This window comes from Artemia franciscana, chromosome 8, assembly GCF_032884065.1.
Source record: "Artemia franciscana chromosome 8, ASM3288406v1, whole genome shotgun sequence".
In the NCBI taxonomy this organism is placed as follows: domain Eukaryota; kingdom Metazoa; phylum Arthropoda; class Branchiopoda; order Anostraca; family Artemiidae; genus Artemia; species Artemia franciscana.
In genome coordinates, this window is record NC_088870.1 from 26034426 (window position 1) to 26055209 (window position 20784).

Here is a 20784-nt window from a genome sequence, read left to right on the forward strand (position 1 = left end):
CTAGTTGGTGGGGGCGCTTCGCGCCCCCCCCCCAAGCCCCCCCGCGCGCGTAAGTCGTTACGCGCCATATTAGTTACGCGCCATTGTAGTTGTGTCCCTATGTCCCACCTGTGAATATAGATAGATAGATATATATATATATATATATATATATATATATATATATATATATATATATATATATATATATATATATATATATATATATATATATATATATATATATATATATATATATATATATATATATATATATATATATATATATATATATATGTTTTTAACTACGTAAAACTTGCGAATATACAACATTCTTTGCTGTCCCATTGTCTGTGCATATAAATAGATTGTCAGGTTTACCGACTCTTGAACATGCAACATATAATGGTCCATGGGAAAACAATCCGTATTCAGATCTATACCTCATGATTCTAATGATTGCCCTTAAGCTTTGTTGATGGTGATTGCTAATCGACCATTCCCTGAGTCGCCATCGTCATTTATATATCCCCCTGTGCACCCCGGCGTCCCCTTTGTAGTTATGTCCCTGTGTCCCGGTCGTTTTATATTCCCTGTGTCCCAGTCGTCATTTGTGTCCCGGTGTTCCAGTCTGTGATTTCTCTTTGAGTGTCCCGGGCGTCATTTATATTCCTTGTGTCCCGGTGTCCCGGTCGTCATTTATATCCCCCTGTGCCCCCCGGCGTCCCCATTGTAGTTGTGTCATTTATATTCCCTGTGTCCCGGTCGTCATTTGTATCCTGGTGTCCCGGTCTGTATATACATTCGTTTTTTAGTTTTGTTTTTCTCCTTTATTTTTTTCCTTTTTTCTTTTTTTTCTTTTTTAGTTTATTTGGATTTTTAGATTTTTTAGTTTTTTTATTAGTTTTTAGTTTTTTTGTAGTTTTTACCATTTTTTTTGTTTTTTTAGTTTTTTTTTTACTTATGTCCTGGTCGTCATTTATACTCCCTGTGTCCCGGTCGTCATTTGTGTCTCGGTGCTTTGTTGATTGCTAATTTATATTATATTTATATTTATATTTTTTATATTTATTAATATTTTTTTAGTTTTCTTTTTCTCTTATTTTTTAGTTTTTTCCTTTTTTTTAGTTTTTTCTTTTTTAGTTTTTAGTTTTTTTTTGTTTTTTACCTTTTTTTAGTTTTTTTAGTTTTTTAGCTTTTTTAGTTTTTTTATTAGTTTTTAGGTTTTTTTTAGTTTTTGCCTTTTTTTAGTTTTTTCAGTTTTTTTTAGTTTTTAGTTTTTTACCTTTTTTTAGTTTTTTTTAGTTTTTTAGCTTTTTTAGTTTTTTTTTTTTTTAGTTTTTTTTGTAGTTTTTACCTTTTTTAGTTTTTTTTCTTCTTTTGTATTAGTGTGAAATAATTCAGACGTCATATGCGGATAAACACGACGTCACTCGACAGACAGACATAACCCACAAACAACTTATTTTTATATATATTTATTCATATTTTTTTAGTTTTCTTTTTCTCTTTTATTTTTCAGTTTTTTCCCTTTTTTTTAGTTTTTTTCTTTTTTAGTTTTTAGTTTTTTACCTTTTTTTAGTTTTTTTTTTAGTTTTTTTAGTTTTTTAGCTTTTTTAGTTTTTTTATTAGTTTTTATTTTTTTGGCAGCTTTTGCCTTTTTTTATTTTTTTCTGTTTTTTTTTAGTTATTAGATTTTTACCTTTTTTTAGTTTTTTTTTAGTTTTTTAGCTTTTTTAGTTTTTTTTTCTTTTTAGTTTTTTTGTAGTTTTTACCTTTTTTAGTTTTTTTCTTCTTTTGTATTAGTGTGAAATAATTCAGACGTCATATGCGGACAAACATGACGTCACCTGATCCACAGATCCACACACAGACAACTTATTTTTATATATATAGAAGATAAGTTGTCTGTGTGTGTGTCGAGTGACGTCATTTTTGTGTCGACTGACGTCATGTTTGTCGACTGACGAAATTACAAACCGGGATATCGGGACACAAATGACGACCGGGACACCGGGACATAGGGAATATAAATGACGACCGGGATACTCAAAGAGAAAGCGACAGGGACACAAGTAATGTTCGATTAGCAATCACCATCAACAAAGCACCAGGACACAAATGACGACCGGGACACAGGGAATATAAATGACGACCGAGACACTGAAAGGGAAATTACAGACAGGGACGCCGGGACACAAATGACGACCGGGACACAGGGAAACAACTACAACGGGGACGCCGGGGGGCACAAGGAGATATATAAATGACGACGGGGACATAGGGAATGTTCGATTAGCAATCACCATCTACAAAGCATAAGGGCAATCATTAGAATCATGAGGTGTAACTAAAAAAACTAAAAAAAGGTAAAAACTAGAAAAAAAGACCAATTCAAAAATGAACTACAATGGCGCGTAACGACTTACGCGCGCGGGGGCGGGGGCTTGGGGGCGCGAAGCGCCCCCACCAACTAGGTTTTGGGGTGGACCGGGACACCGGAACACAAATGACGACCGGGACAAAAATGACGACCTGGACACTGAGACACAGGAAATATAAATGACGACCCCGACACTCAAAGAGAAATTACAGACTGGGACACCGGGACACAAATGACGACCGGGACACAGGGAAACAACTACAACGGGGACGCCGGGGGGCACAGGGGGATATATAAATGACGACCCGGACATAGGGAATGTTCGATTAGCAATCACCATCAACAAAGCTCAAGGGCAATCATTAGAATCATGAGGTATAACTATAAAAAAAATAAAAAAAGGTAAAAAACTAAAATCTAAAAAAAAGACCAATTCAAAAACAAACTACAATGGCGCGTAACTATTATGGCGCGTAACGACTTACGCACGCGGGGGGGCTTGGGGCCCCCACCAACTAGGTGTTGGGGTGGCGCGAAGTGCCACCCCAATAGCTAGTAGGGAATGTAAATGACGACCGGGACACTCAAAGAGAAAGCGACCGGAACCGGGATCAACAAAGCACCGGGACACAAATGACGACCGGGACACAGGGAATATAAATGACGACCAGGACACTCAAAGAGAAATTACAGACCGGGAAACCGGAACACAAATGACGACCGGGACAAAAATGACGACCGGAACACCGCGACACAGGGAATATAAATGACGACCGCGACACTCAAAGAGAAATACAGACTGGGACACCGGGACACAAATGACGACCGGGACACAGGGAAACAACAACAACGAGGACGCCGGGGGCACAGGGGGATATATAAATGACGACAGGGACACAGGGAATGTTCGATTAGCAATCACCATCAACAAAGCTCAAGGGCAATCATTAGAATAATGAGGTATAGATCTGAATACAGATTGTTTTTCCCATGGACAACTATATGTTGCATGTTCAAGAGTCGGTAAACCTGACAATCTATTTAATAAATGCACAGACAATGGAACAGCCAAGAATGTTGTATATTCGCAAGTTTTACGTAGTTAAATATATATATATATATATATATATATATATATATATATATATATATATATATATATATATATATATATATATATATATATATATATATATATATATATATATATATGACACAGGGACACAACTACATTGGCGCGTAACTAATATGGCGCGTAACGACTTGCGCGCACGAGGGGCTTGGGGGGGGAAGCGCCCCCACCAACTAGGTTTTGGGGTGGCACGAAGCGCCACCCCAACAGCTAGTTTTTATACATATAGATAGATGTCCCGGTGTCCCGGTCGTCATTTTTGTCCCGATGTCCCGGTCTGTAATTTTGTCAGTCGACAAACATGACGTCAGTCGACACACAAACATGACGTCACTCGACAGACACACAGACAACTTATTTATATATATATAGATATAATGTGAAATTACAAACAGGAAAAAGCCTATGGACTTCTCTTAATTGAAATAGTAATTGTAAACCTACGATTATGAAGTCATTGATCAATCTTGTAAACAAAAATGCAGTTTTTCGTAAATTGATTATACTTTAAAAATAATTATTTTTATTTACAAAAGGTTTTTAACTGCATCACTTTCATTTGAAATGAGCCATTAAACAGCTATATGGGACGTTCAAGTGCCTAGCTATCTGAGGAGAAATAGAGAGAAAAAAAAAGAAAAAGATGCCTGTGCCAATTTTTGTTCAAGTAATTTGTTATTGTCTAATTTTTGTTCAGATCGAGATATTCGTTCATCTATATATATATATATATATATATATATATATATATATATATATATATATATATATATATATATATATATATATATATATATATATATATGTATATATATATATATATATATATATATATATATATATATATATATATATATGTGTATATATATATATATATATATATATATATATATATATATATATATATATATATATATATCTATATATATATATATATATATATATATATATATATATATATATATATATATATCGTTTATCCTTTTCACTAATCTTAGTTATTATGGTGATTTCTATTCTTTCTTATTGTTGTTGCTGATTTTTTTAATAAATAAAAACCGCACTGTTCAAAATACAAACATTTTCAACCACGTGTTTTAGAAGTATTGAGCGGGAGGGAGGAGAACGGGTTTGCATTTTTTCGAAATTTTGGATTTCATAGCACAATTTTTGACAACAAACACTTCTCATTTGAAGAATGTTCTAATTTTGCTGTTTTTTTTTGTTTTGTTTTGTTATTCAAATTACAAGTTTTGTGTTTTCCTTCTATAACTAAGCCTTTCACATTTCAAAAGTCACATTTCAGAATTCTTTGTTTCAGTTTTTGACTGCAAAACACCTCCCAATTCAAGGAATTTAAGATCTTTCACATTATCTTCTGTTTAACTGATTGAATTCTCAGATTTCCATAATCTTGATGTCCTTATTTTTTAATACTAGCCACCAACACCTAGTTGGTGGGGGCTCTTCGCGCCCCCCATGCCCCCCCCCGTGCGCGTAAGTCGTTACGCGCCATATTAGCTACGCGCCATTGTAGGTGTGTCCCACCTGTGAATATAGATATATATATATATATATATATATATATATATATATATATATATATATATATATATATATATATATATATATATATATATATATATATATATATATATTTAACTACGTAAAACTTCCGAATATACAACATTCTTGGCTGTCCCATTGTCTGTGCATATAAATAGATTGTCAGGTTTATGCAACATATAATTGTCCATGGGAAAAACAATCTGTATTGAGATCTATACCTTATTATTGTAATGATTGCCCTTGAGCTTTGTTGATGGTGATTGCTAATCGAACATTCCCTGTGTCCCCGTCGTCATTTATATATCCCCGTGTGCCCCCCGGCGTCCCCGTTGCTGTTGTTTCCCTGTGTCCCGGTCGTCATTTGTGTTCTGGTGTCCCGGTCTGTAATTTCTCTTTGAGTGTCCCGGTCGTCATTTATATTCCCTCTGTCCCGGTTGTCATTTGTGGCCCGGTCTGTTATTTCTCTTCGAGTGTTTTTTCTTTTTAGTTTTTTACCTTTTTTCTTTTTTCAGTTTTTTTTTCTTCTTTATTTTTCAGCGTCACTATGAAATACATATCGCCGAACCTTTGTTTTTTTAACTATAATCTGGTAGGCATTGATGACCTTATCCAAGTCACTAATACCAAACCCAATCATCATCGCTATCATTTTCAGTTTTGATATGTTTTGACTCTCGCTGTCCAGGTGGATTTTCATCTTAGTTTACCAACTGCTTAGTTTATTTTTCTTTTTCAGTTTGTAGTTTTTTTAGTTTTTTATTAGTTTTTCCTTTTTTTATTTGTTTCTTTTTTAGTTTTTTACTTTCTTTGCTCATCATTAAGGTTATTCCATTTTTGTTGCCAAGTCACACAATATCTTAATTTTCTTGCAGCATGTCCTGTATTATTATATTCTATGAGTATAGCCGCCCTGGCCGAGTGGGTTGGTGTGCTTGATTCTGGATGCCTTGTCTGAGAGGACGCCGGTTCGAATCCTAGTGTACCCAATTCTTCAGTTTGGGGCGGGGGTCAGTGGCGTGACTCTGTAAGCTTAGCCACGCGCAGCTACGGCTACAACAAAGATGTTAATCCGAGTAACCCCAGTAGCCCCAGAACCATAAAAGGTAACCTTAGCCTTAGGAAACGGAATGCCTTCCTCAGCCTTAGGAAACGGTATGTCGTTCCTGCATTTGTTCCGTACGTCATGCAAATACTTTCTTTGCTCATCATTAAGATTATTCCATTTTTGTTGCCAAGTCACACAATATCTTAATTTTCTTGCAGCATGTCCTATGATTCTATGAGTATAGCCGCCCTGGCCGAGTGGGTTGTATGTTCTATATGTTGCATGTTCAAGAGTCGGTAAACCTGACAATCTATTTAATAAATGCACAGACAATGGAACAGCCAAGAATGTTGTATATTCGCAAGTTTTACGTAGTTAAATATATATATATATATATATATATATATATACTACTACTACTACTACTACTAATAACTCACTGCAGCACCAAGCCGCCTGAGGCCAACACAGCTACGCACGCTCCTCCTCCAACCTAATCTATTTAAAGCCTCCCTCTTTACACCCTCCCAGGAAGTTCCCATTTCCTTTAAATCCTTATTTATGACATCCTCCCAACCCAGACAAGGACGACCTGCTTTCCGTGTAGCCCCAGACGGTTGGCCAAAAAGGACAATCTTCGGTAATATGTCATCCTTCATCCGTAGAACGTGGCCTAGCCATCTCAACCTTTCTTTCATTATAGCCCCAGAAACCGGGATTGAACCACACTTTTCGTACAACCTACTGTTTGAAATACGGTCAGTCAGCCGGGTACCCAGAACAATCCGTAGGCAATTTCTCTGGAAAATATCTAGTAAATTTTCATCTGCTTTTCGGAGTGACCATGCTTCAGAGCCATATTTGACCACTGTCATCACTGTAGCTTCCAATATTCTAATCTTGGTTTGTAGGCTTATCTTTCTATTCTTCCAAACTTTTTTTAACTGTGAAAAAACACCCTGAGCTTTAGCTATTCTACTTTTAACATCTTCACTACTCCCACCATCTTTACTAATAATACTACCAAGGTAACTGAAGCTCCCAACCTGATCAATCTTTTCGTTACCTAAGGTCACCTGTTCATCTTCACTTATTCCTAACCTTAGTGACTTAGTCTTCTTAACATTAATTTTCAAGCCTATTTTAGCACCCTGAACTCGTAAAACCTCTAAAAATTCATTCATTTTGCTCACACTTTCATCTAATATGCTTAAATCATCAGCATAATCTAAGTCCAGGAGCGTTCTTCCTCCCCATTTGATTCCATGGTCTCCAATTGCCTTTCCTGTGCTCCTTAAGACGAAGTCCATCAAAATGATCCATATAAAGGGGGATAGAACACAACCCTGCTTAACTCCTGATTTAATACAAAACCAGTTGCTAACCTCATTTCCTACCTTAACCGCAGCAGTATTATTCTCGTACATAGCGCAAATCACTTTAATGTATTTTTCTGGTATACCATATAACGATAAGACCTTTGTTAACGCTGTTCTATCAACAGAATCGAAAGCTTGCTCATAATCGATAAAACTAAGGACCAAAGGTGTTTGACAACGAAGGGACTTCTCAATTATTAACCTAAGAGTGAAAACATGGTCGACACATCCTCTACCTTTTCTAAAACCATATATATATATATATATATATATATATATATATATATATATATATATATATATATATATATATATATATATATATATATATATATATATATATATATATATATATATATATATATATATATATATATATATATAGATATATATATATATATATATATATATATATATATATATATATATATATATACTAGCTGTTGGGGTGGCGCTTCGCGCCACCCCAACACCTAGTTGGTGGGGGCGCTTCGCGCCCCCCCCAAGCCCCCCCGCGCGCGTAAGTCGTTACGCGCCATAATAGTTACGCGCCATTGTAGTTGTGTCCCTATGTCCCACCTGTGAATATAGATAGATATATATATATGGTTTTAACTACGTAAAACTTGCGAATATACAACATTCTTTGCTGTCCCATTGTCTTTGCATATAAATAGATTGTCAGGTTTACCGACTCTTGAACATGCAACATATAATGGTCCATGGGAAAACAATCTGTATTCAGATCTATACCTCATGATTCTAATGATTGCCCTTGAGCTTTGTTGATGGTGATTGCTAATCGACCATTCCCTGTCCCGGTGTCCCGGTCGTCATTTACATCCCCCTGTTTCCCCCGGTGTCCCCGTTGTAGTTGTGTCCCTGTGTCCCGGTCGTCATTTATATTCCCTGTGTCCCGGGTCCCGGTCGTCATTTGTATCCCGGTGTCCCGGTCTGTATATACATTCGTTTTTTAGTTTTGTTTTTCTCCTTTATTTTTTTCCTTTTTTTTTCTTTTTTAGCTTATTTAGATTTTTAGATTTTTTAGTTTTTTTATTAGTTTTTAGTTTTTTTTTCTTTTTAGTTTTTTTGTAGTTTTTACCTTCTTTTTAGTTTTGTTAATTTTTTTTTTTACTTGTGTCCTGGTCGTCATTTATACTCCCTGTGTCCCGGTGCTTTGTTGATTGCTAATCGAACATTCCTTTTGTCCTGGTCGCTTTCTCTTTGAGTGTCGTCATTTATTTTTTTCTTTTTTAGTTCTTTTAGTTTTTACCTTTTTTAGTTTTTTTTAGTTTTTAGTTTTTTTAGTTTTTTATCTTTTTTTAGTTTTTTTAGTTTTTTTAGTTTTTTAGCTTTTTTATTTTTTTTATTAGTTTTTAGTTTTTTTGTAGTTTTTGCCTTTTTTTTAGTTTTTTTAGTTTTTTAGCTTTTTTATTAGTTTTTAGTTTTTTTTGTAGTTTTTGCCTTTTTTTAGTTTTTTTAGTTTTTTAGCTTTTTTATTTTTTTTATTTGTTTTTAGTTTTTTTTTGTAGTTTTTGCCTTTTTTTAGTTTTTTCAGTTTTGACGTCACCTGATCCAGTTTTTTCAGGTGACGTCACCTGATCCACGATCCACAGATCCACAGACAACTTATTTTTATATATATAGATAGTTTTTTTTTTTTTACTTATGTCCTGGTCGTTATTTATACTCCCTGTGTCCCGGTGCTTTGTTGATTGCTAATCGAACATTCCTTTTGTCCTGGTCGCTTTCTCTTTGAGTGTCGTCATTTATTAGTTTTTTCCTTTTTTTTTTTAGTTTTTTATTGGTTTTTACCTTTATTTTAGCTTATTTTTCAGTTTTTTCCTTTTTTTTAGTTTTTTTTTATTTTTTATTTTTTTTTAGTTTTTTACCTTTTTTTAGTTTTTTTTAGTTTTTTTAGTTTTTTAGCTTTTTTACTTTTTTTATTAGTTTTTAGTTTTTTTTTGTAGTTTTTGCCTTTTTTTAGTTTTTTCAGTTTTTTTTTTAGTTTTTTATTGGTTTTTACCTTTATAGTTTTTTTAGTTTTTTAGCTTTTTTATTTTTTTTATTAGTTTTTAGTTTTTTTTGTAGTTTTTGCCTTTTTTTAGTTTTTTCAGTTTTGACGTCACCTGATCCAGTTTTTTCAGGTGACGTCACCTGATCCATCCATCCATCCACAGACAGACAACTTATTTTTATATATATAGATATATATATATATATATATACATATATATATGACACAGGGACACAACTACATTGGCGCGTAACTAATATGGCGCGTAACGACTTGCGCGCACGAGGGGCTTGGGGGGGGGGGAAGCGCCCCCACCAACTAGGTTTTGGGGTGGCACGAAGCGCCACCCCAACAGCTAGTTTTTATACATATAGATAGATGTCCCGGTCGTCATTTTTGTCCCGATGTCCCGGTCTGTAATTTTGTCAGTCGACAAACATGACGTCAGTCGACACACAAACATGACGTCACTCGACAGACACACAGACAACTTATTTATATATATATAGATATAATGTGAAATTACAAACAGGAAAAAGCCTATGGACTTCCTCTTAATTGAAATAGTAATTGTAAACCTACGATTATGAAGTCATTGATCAATCTTGTAAACAAAAATGCAGTTTTTCGTACAAAATTGATTATACTTTAAAAATAATTATTTTTATTTACAAAAGGTTTTTAACTGCATCAATTTCCTTTGAAATGAGCCATTAAACAGCTATATGGGACGTTCAAGTGCCTAGCTATCTGAGGAGAAATAGAGAGAAAAAAAAAGAAAAAGATGCCTGTGCCAATTTTTGTTCAAGTAATTTGTTATTGTCTAATTTTTGTTCAGATCGACATATTCGTTCATCTATCTATATATATAAAAATAAGTTGTCTGTCTGTCTGTGGATGTGTGGATGGATGTGTCAGGTGACGTCACCTGAAAAAACTGGATCAGGTGACGTCAAAACTGAAAAAACTAAAAAAAGGCAAAAACTACAAAAAAACTAAAAACTAATAAAAAAAATAAAAAAGCTAAAAAACTAAAAAAACTAAAAAAAGGCAAAAACTACAAAAAAAACTAAAAACTAATAAAAAAGCTAAAAAACTAAAAAAACTAAAAACTACAAAAAAAACTAAAAACTAATAAAAAAAATAAAAAAGCTAAAAAACTAAAAAACTAAAAAAACTAAAAAAAGGCAAATAACTAAAAAAACTAAAAACTAAAAAAGCTAAAAAAAAAGGAAAAAACTGAAAAATAAGCTAAAATAAAGGTAAAAACCAATATAAAACTAAAAAAAAAACTGAAAAAACTAAAAAAAGGCAAAAACTACAAAAAAAACTAAAAACTAATAAAAAAAGTAAAAAAGCTAAAAAACTAAAAAAACTAAAAAAACTAAAAAAAGGTAAAAAACTAAAAACAATAAAAAATAAAAAAAAAACTAAAAAAAAGGAAAAAACTGAAAAATAAGCTAAAATAAATGACGACACTCAAAGAGAAAGCGACCAGGACAAAAGGAATGTTCGATTAGCAATCAACAAAGCACCGGGACACAGGGAGTATAAATGACGACCAGGACATAAGTAAAAAAAAAATTAACAAAACTAAAAAGAAGGTAAAAACTACAAAAAAACTAAAAAGAAAAAAAAAACTAAAAACTAATAAAAAAACTAAAAAATCTAAAAATCTAAATAAACTAAAAAAGAAAAAAAAAGGAAAAAAATAAAGGAGAAAAACAAAACTAAAAAACGAATGTATATACAGACCGGTACACCGGGATACAAATGACGACCGGGACACAGGGAATATAAATGACGACCGGGACACAGGGACACAACTACAACGGGGACACCGGGGGAAACAGGGGATATATATCTATATTCACAGGTGGGACATAGGGACACAACTACAATGGCGCGTAACTATTATGGCGCGTAACGACTTACGCGCGCGGGGGGGCTTGGGGGGGGCGCGAAGCGCCCCCACCAACTAGGTGTTGGGGTGGCGCGAAGCGCCACCCCAACAGCTAGTATATATATATATATATATATATATATATATATATATATATATATATATATATATATATATATATATATATATATATATATATATATATATATATATATATATATATATATATATATATATATATATATATATATATATATATATATATATATATATATATCGTTTATCCTTTTCACTAATCTTAGTTATTATGGTGATTTCTATTCTTTCTTATTGTTGTTGCTGATTTTTTTAATAAATAAAAACCACACTGTTCAAAATACAAACATTTTCAACCACGTGTTTTAGAAGTATTGAGCGGGAGGGAGGAGAACGGGTTTGCATTTTTTCGAAATTTTGGATTTCATAGCACAATTTTTGACAACAAACACTTCTCATTTGAAGAATGTTCTAATTTTGCTGTTTTTTTTTTGTTTTGTTTTGTTATTCAAATTACAAGTTTTGAGTTTTCCTTCTATAACTAAGCCTTTCACATTTCAAAAGTCACATTTCAGAATTCTTTGTTTCAGTTTTTGACTGCAAAACACCTCCCAATTCAAGGAATTCTCATTATCTTCATTATCTTCTGTTTAACTGATTGAATTCTCAGATTTCCGTAATCTTGATGTCCTTATTTTTTAATACTAGCCACCAACACCTAGTTGGTGGGGGCTCTTCGCGCCCCCCATGCCCCCCCCCCGTGCGCGTAAGTCGTTACGCGCCATATTAGCTACGCGCCATTGTAGTTGTGTCCTTGTGTCCCACCTGTGAATATATATATATATATATATATATATATATATATATATATATATATATATATATATATATATATATATATATATATATATATATATATATATATATATATATAGTATATATATATATATATGTATATACATATATATATATATATATATATATATATATATATGTATATATATATATGTATATACATATATATATATATATATATATATATATATATATATATATATATATATATATATATATATATATATATATATATATACTACGTAAAACTTCCGAATATACAACATCCTTGGCTGTCCCATTGTCTGTGCATATAAATAGATTGTCAGGTTTATGCAACATATAATTGTCCATGGGAAAAACAATCTGTATTGAGATCTATACCTTATTATTGTAATGATTGCCCTTGAGCTTTGTTGATGGTGATTGCTAATCGAACATTCCCTGTGTCCCCGTCGTCATTTATATATCCACGTGTTCCCCCCGGCGTCCCCGTTGCTGTTGTTTCCCTGTGTCCCGGTCGTCATTTGTGTTCCGGTGTCCCGGTCTGTAATTTCTCTTTGAGTGTCCCGGTCGTCATTTATATTCCCTCTGTCCCGGTTGTCATTTGTGGCCCGGCCTGTTATTTCTCTTCGAGTGTTTTTTCTTTTTAGGTTTTTTTAGTTTTTTACCTTTTTTCTTTTTTCAGTTTTTTTTTCTTCTTTATTTTTCAGCGTCACTATGAAATACATATCGCCGAACCTTTGTTTTTTTAACTATAATCTGGTAGGCATTGATGACCTTATCCAAGTCACTAATACCAAACCCAATCATCATCGCTATCATTTTCAGTTTTGATATGTTTTGACTCTCGCTGTCCAGGTGGATTTTCATCTAACTGCTTAGTTTATTTTTCTTTTTCAGTTTGTAGTTTTTTTAGTTTTTTATTAGTTTTTCCTTTTTTTATTTGTTTCTTTTTTAGTTTTGTACTTTCTTTGCTCATCATTAAGATTATTCCATTTTTGTTGCCAAGTCACACAATATCTTAATTTTCTTGCAGCATGTCCTGTATTATTATATTCTATGAATATAGCCGCCCTGGCTGAGTGGGTTGGTGTGCTTGATTCTGGATGCCTTGTCTGAGAGGACGCCGGTTCGAATCCTAGTGTACCCAATTCTTCAGTTTGGGGCGGGGGTCAGTGGCGTGACTCTGTAAGCTTAGCCACGCGCAGCTACGGCTACAACAAAGATGTCAATCCGAGTAACCCCAGTAGCCCCAGAACCATAAAAGGTAACCTCAGCCTTAGGAAACGGAATGCCTTCCTCAGCCTTAGGAAACGGAATGTCGTTCCTGCATTTGTTCCGTACGTCATGCAAATACTTTCTTTGCTCATCATTAAGATTATTCCATTTTTGTTGCCAAGTCACACAATATCTTAATTTTCTTGCAGCATGTCCTATGATTCTATGAGTATAGCCGCCCTGGCCGAGTGGGTTGGTGTGCTTGATTCTGGATGCCTTGTCTGAGAGGACGCGGGTTCGAATCCTAGTGTACCCAATTCTTCAGTTTGGGACGGGGGTCAGTGGTGTGACTCTGTAAGCTTAGCCACCGCTGGTACGGACTGTAAAATATCATCTAGGGTAAGATACCCGTAAGAGGGTGGACTGAAGATTTATTCCACTTCTATTTTGTACGAATTATAATTTTCCCTGAACCACAAAGAATCGGGATTATGCTCTTCGACTTTTAATTATTCAACATCATCTTTATTAACTGAATACTATACCTTTTGATAGCGCAGGGGATAAGACTGGGCTAATGGATCATGAGTCTGCAGGTTTAAATCCCGCATGTCGCAAGGTTAATTTAATATTATTCAATTTATGGTGCCAAGTCACGCAATATCTTAATTTTTTGCAGTATGTCCTGTATTATTATATTCTACAAGCCCCAACATAATTTATTTATGTTGTATGTTGTTATGCTGTTATGTTATTTATGTTGTTATGTTTCTTTTTTCTTTTCTTTTTTCTTTTTTTGTGTTTACTTTTTTTGCTTGTTCTTTTTATAGTGTAACAGACAAACAAAGATGCAAACAAACAGTATATTTTTATATCTATTTATAGATTACCGCAAAATAACTTAAAGTCACGTCCTTTGAATTCGAAAGAGAGCATCAAAGCCAATGTACTACGGTAACTGTTAATACAGATTGTATTATTGAATACTTGATTAATATAGAGTGGTAGAGAAGATGGAAAAGAACTCAAACCAGTTTTTTTCTAGTTTTTTTAAATGATTGCCATTGAGCTTAGTTTTTTCTTTTTTCCCTTTTTTATTTTATCTTCTTTTCAGTTTTTTTGGTTTCTTCTTTTTTTAGTTTTTTTTTAGCTTTTTTGTTTTTTTTTTCTATTTTTTCTTTTTAGTTTTTTTAGTTTTTTACCTTTTTTAGTATTTTTAATATTTTTTCTCCTCTTTTTAGGTTTTCTTTTTCTTCCTTATTTTTTTCTCCTTTTTTCTTTTTTTTTCTTTTTTCTTTTTTTCTTTTTTTGTTTCCCTGTGTCCCGGTCGTCATTTGTGTCCCGGTCTGTAATTTCTCTTTGAGTGTCGCGGTCGTCATTTATATTCCCTGTGTCTTAATTTTCTTGTAGCATGTCCTGTATTATTATATTCTATATTATATTCCCCCCGCGCGCGTAAGCCGTTACGCGCCATATTAGTTACGCGCCATTGTAGTTGTGTCCCTGTGTCCCACCTGTGAATTTAGATAGATGTATATATATATTTTTAACTACGTAAAACTTGCGAATATACAACATTCTTGGCTGTCCCATTGTCTGTGCATATAAATAGATTGTCAGGTTTACCGACTCTTGAACATGCAACATATAATTGTCCATGGGAAAAGCAATCTGTATTTAGATCTATACCTCATTATTTTAATGATTGCCCTTGAGCTTTGTTGATGATGATTGCTAATCGAACATTCCCTTTGTCCCTGTCGTCATTTATGTATCCCCATGTTCCCCCCAGCGTCCCCGTTGTTGTTGTTTCCCTGTGTCCCGGTCGTCATTTGTGTCCCGGTGTCTCAATCTGTAATTTCTCTTTGAGTGTGGCGGTCGTCATTTATATTCTCTGTGTCCCAGTCGTCATTTATATTCCCTGTGTCCCGGTCGTCATTTGTGTCCCGGTGCTTTGTTGATGGTGATTGTACTTTCTCTATCAGCCGCAAGCCTGTTTTCTTGCTGTTCTTGTGATTCCTCGGCACGCCTTTTTTTCACTTTTTCTTTTAGCAGCAAGTCTTGTTTCGCGTTGCTCTTGTGATTCCTCGGCAAGCTTTCTTTTCTTACTTTCTCTATCAGCAGCAATTTTTAAACATAAACATAATGACGACATGACGACCTGATGACATGACGTCACTCAACACACAGACACACAGACAACTTATCTATATACTAGCTGTTGGGGTGGCGCTTCGTGCCACCCCAACACCTAGTTGGTGGGGCGTTTCGCGCCCCCCCAAGCCCCTCCGCGCGCGTAAGTCGTTACGCGCCATATTAGTTACGCGCCATTGTAGTTGTGTCCCTGTGTCCCACCTGTGAATATAGATAGATTTATATATGTGTTTCAAACTACGTAAAAATTGCGAATATACAACATTCTTGGCTTTTCCATTGTCTGTGCATATACAAAGCCGTATGTACTAATAATGACGTCATATGCAAACGCTCTTTTTACAAACAAACAAACATGCATACACACAACTCGTTTTTATATAGATAGATAGATAGATGGATACAATACAAATTAACTGCGTAAAACTTGCGAATATACAACATTCTTCGCTGTCCAATTGTCGCTGCATATAAATAGATTTTCAGGTTTACCGACCCTCGAACATGCAACGTACAATTGTCCATGGGAAAAACAATCAGTATTAAGATCTATACCACATTTTTCTAATGATTGACCTTGAGCTTTGTTAATGGTGATTGCAAATGGTAATCGAATTGGGAATTGCAATCTTTTAAATTGAAAAGGCAGATCCGTTGGAATCATGGGAATGTGAGGAATAAGAACAGCCTCACCCTCAAAAGGCCCTGTCAAGATTGTGGCCTCTATTAGGTTTTCCATTGTTTTTTTACGGCAAGTCGCGTGCCATTGCAAAGCTTTGGTGGGTTGATATTTCTTAAAAGTATTATTGGTACGCCTATTTTTAGTTGTAGCACGTGTGGTGGAAACCCTGAAAGATCTATGGAATTGAAAAATTCAGATGGATAATTAACCGCTTCATTTGGTTCCAAAACTGTGTCGACTGACTTGTAAAGGACTGCCTGGTCTCGAATCTTGGTCAAAACAATATTGTTGATTTCGTGGACGTCTATATTTTTGGGTGCGAGAATCGCTCTTTCACTTAGCCATTTATTATTCTTATAATTTTTTAGAATATTCGGAAATAATTTTTCAATCAATTCATTTTTGGACGTCACTAAATTACAGAAATCAGCAGGTAGTTGTATACGTCCTGAAATTGAGTCTACTGGGAGCTTTCCGTTTCTAATTGCCAGCAATTGATCTGAAAATGTTTGACCAGAGTCATCGTTTTGCAATCGGACACGCATATTTGTAGTTAATTTTAATATTTTTACGTGTGCCCATAAATTAGAATTTTTCAGGCAAGCATTCATTTCGTCTGCAGGAGTTGATCTAGGTATTATAGGTAATGTTTGCCTGAAATCTCCCGCAAGCAATATTAATGCGCTGCTAAAGGGTTCCGAATTCCCTCTTAAATCTTTCAAGCATTGATCCAGAGCCTCGAGCGATTTTTTGTGTGCCATTGTGCACTCATCCCAAATAATAAGTTTGCATTGCTGCAATACTTTACCCATCCCAGATGATTTGGAAATATTGCACGTGGGAGTTTCTGTCGAATGCAAATTCAGAGGCAATTTCAAAGCGGAATGAGCAGTTCTTCCACCAGGCAGCAATGTTGCAGCTATTCCGGACGACGCAATTGCCAACGCTATACTATTTTTTGATCGAATTGATGCTAGAATCAGTTTTATCACAAACGTTTTACCAGTACCTCCTGGCGCATCCGAAAAGAAAATTTGTCCAACGTTGTTATCGACACAATGCATTATCGTATCATAAATGTCTTTTTGTTCCGACGTTAACTTGGAAATGTTATTTTGTACATACGACAATAGATCACTCGTACTGTAACTTTGTTCACGATCCAATTCTACACATGTCGAAACAGGAGCGATACGGTTAGATGAAGGCATTCCCAAATCCTGAAGAGGTTTGTTTGCCATACGTACGCACAAATCTTCTGTAATAACTAAAGTGTAGTTATAAATTTCTGATGTAAAATCAAAACTCATATCTGACGTCTCTAACTGTTTTCGATGGAGTATATCTTCGGACATTTTTTACTTATATTTTTCCCATAACTCTGTAGGAGCTGATGGAGAGCAAGTTGTTAAAATGATGCCAAACAATGCACAAATTTGACTTGGGGTTGACGGTTCGCACGCGTCATTGATGCAGTTATCCCATTGTTGGTCATTCTCCAATAAATTCTGAGCTTGGCATGCACTACGGTAAGTGTCATGTATAGTACCGTTTACAGTTCTCAAATACTCAAAGGATGTCGGACCGGGTACATTCACCAAAAGCAGGCGTAGAAAGAAGCATTCATGTTGATTTGGGTGAACGGTGTAGAGTCTTCCTATCGTGGTATCTTTGAAGATGGTAGGTTGGCCGTCGACTGACTTACCCTGTTTTCGACGTTCAAATACTTTATTTTTAGTATTCCTCGTGTAATACGAAGGCACTTCAGTATACAGCAGTTTTTTTGCAAAAGAATCATTTTTGGAAAGCGAAAAAAAAGCTGTTAATGTTGTATCCGGTGGATTCAGGGCTCTTTGTTGCACGTTGGTTTCCTTGAAATAAACACGTTGACCATTCTGTAAATGTACCGCTGAGTGAACAACAGCTGGACTACGTTCATGTATCGGAAATGAAAGAATTCGCCAAACAGCTTCATTACTGCTTATGTATCTTCCAGCCTAATATTGTACGATTTCGTCGAAATCTTTGATTTCGGGCTGCAAGCCAAAAACTGCCATGTCACTGCCTTTGTTGACGTATTTACATATGTATTTGATTGCCTTTACGGAGTTACAGTATTCAACGTTTATGTGTGCATTAAATGTTTTTGATAATAATGGGGAATATGGAACAACCCACTGGTTATCTACTTCGATGGTGGTACCGTTACGCTTCTTTATTATTGCTGTTTTACCGCCATCTTCAGTAGATCTTCTTCTATATTGTGGGTAACCATCATTGCCAGTAATTGTGTTTGATACTAAAAGTCGAGGATATTGCTTTGTGCACCTTCCTTTGGCCATGCATTGTGAATTTTTGTTCAGTGCACCGCAAGGTCCATGTATCATATTTTTTACAATAATATCATGTAACCCCTTATTGTCATTTTTATCAGGTATTTCAGCGGAAATCACATCATCAATTTCGTTCGAAGTAATTTTTTTATGTAGCCAGATTAGTATATGTGCGTGTGGCAAACCTCGTTTTTGCCATTCCACTGAGTACATCCAGCATCGCACTGACCCAAACACTTCAAGTTTTACTATATAGTTTATCAGTGATCTCAACTTTTGCCGGAAGACACGGGCCGTAATGTCATGCCTATGAACCGCCGATTGTCCTTGAAGTAAAAGCTGCAGTATCTCGTCCCAAGATTGATTACATGTAAATGTAATAAATAAATCTGGACGACCATAGAGATCGTAGCATCGATGAGTTTCAGCAATTCTTAACAACTGAGCGTTTCGCTTATGAAGAATAATATCTCGAGGTAAAAACTGATCACCGACCATAACGATTGCCACTTCGTCGATAGTTGGAGCATTGTATCTACGCACATGTTGGCCAGGAGGCGTTTTGTCAGCGGAAATAACAATTTTATGCGTATCAGTAGGCATCAAATCGATGGCTGTTTTGAACAGACGCACTAAATTATTATTTTCGTGGAAACGATGTTGCAATTGGGACACGATTGTCCTTTCAACGTTGGGAGAAATTTTGCAACGTGTATTCAATTCAGAATTTCTATCACTGATGAAGTACAATTGTAAAAATTTATGATTCTCGCCTGAGAATTGTAGAAGGGACCCTGCTCTATGATAAATTTGCCCTTTTACTTTGAAAGTAGACATAAATTGATCTGGATTTTCGATTTGGGCTCCAAACGACGTCATTTGGAAACATGTTGTATTTTCTGATTTGTGACAAAAAACGCTTAGATTCTGACGTAGTTCCAGTAAGGAAAGTCTTCAATGGCTCTGGTGGTGCAGCCAACAGAGGAAGTTTAACTTTTCCTGAGGCGCAACACATTCCCATTGTTTTACCATTGAATTTCAAGGCCTTGCAATAGGGACAAATTTTAGACATTGTCCCGATTTGAACACATCTACTCAAGCTATAATCATCGACTGGGCTGTACCTGAATGCCAGGCGATAACTTTCAGGTTGCTCTGATTCCTCGGCACGCATTCTTTTCTTACTTTCTCTATCAGCAGCAAGCCTGATTTCTTGCTGTTCTTGTGATTCCTCGGCACGCTTTCTTTTCTTACTTTCTCTATCAGCAGCAAGCCTGATTTCTTGCTGTTCTTGTGATTCCTCGGAACACCTTCTTTTTTCACTTTCTCTTTTACCAGCAAGTCTGCTTTCGCGTTGCTCTGGTAGTTCCTCGGCACGCTTTCTGTTCTTTCTTTCTCTATCAGCCTCAAGCCTGTTTCCTTGCTGTTCTTTTGATTCCTCGGGACGCTTTCTGTTCTTTCTTTCTCTATCAGCCTCAAGCCTGTTTCCTTGCTGTTCTTTTGATTCCTCGGCACGCTTTCTTTTCTGACTTTCTCTATTAGCAGCAAGTTTTTTGGCATAGACTCTTTGAGCATCTTCATCGGCTTTTGCAATTGTAAGTTCATCAGTCATTTTAAAGCTAAACATTAATAGATTTCTACGTGAACATATATGTCTTAAATATCTTTAATGACGTCACCGTCATAGCAAAAATGACGACAACTAACTTCATGACGTCAGTCGACACAGAAACATGACGTCACCTGACAGACAGACACAGAGACAGACAACTTATTTTTATATATATAGATTGAAAATAAGTTGTCTGTGTGAGTGTGTGTGTGTGTGGGTTTGTGTCGAGTGACGTCATGTTTGTGTGTCGACTGACGTCATGAAGTTAGTTGTCGTCTTGTTTGTTATGACGATGACGTCATTAAAGGTATTTAAGACATTCGTTCACGGAAAAATGTTTAATTGTAAAATGACTGAAGAACCTACAATGGCAGCAGCCGAGGAAGCTGCTCAAAGAGTATAAGCCAAAAAACTTGCTGCTAATAGAGAAAGTAAGAAAGAAAGCGTGCTGAGGAATCACAAGAACAGCAAGAAAACAGGCTTTCGGCTAAAGAACGCAAAACCG

General features: G+C 35.2%; 2 protein-coding genes across 7 annotated transcripts in view; one reads left to right on the forward strand and one right to left on the reverse strand.

The window, feature by feature from the left end:
- The window catches only part of LOC136030212 (18S rRNA aminocarboxypropyltransferase-like), a 128372-nt gene extending 113954 nt beyond the window's left edge, over positions 1 to 14418 (forward strand). The window contains exon 6 of one of the 2 annotated variants that reach the window (XM_065709012.1): positions 14384 to 14418. In XM_065709012.1, the coding sequence (XP_065565084.1) occupies positions 14384 to 14403 (20 nt within the window). In that variant the 3' untranslated portion in view covers positions 14404 to 14418. The remainder of the gene's footprint in view (positions 1 to 14383) is intronic. The other variant, XM_065709014.1, reaches the window with a different exon arrangement.
- LOC136030211 (ras-related protein Rap-2b-like) overlaps positions 1 to 20784 on the reverse strand; it is a 104883-nt gene that overhangs the window by 48167 nt on the left and 35932 nt on the right. The gene's annotated exons all lie outside the window — the stretch shown is intronic.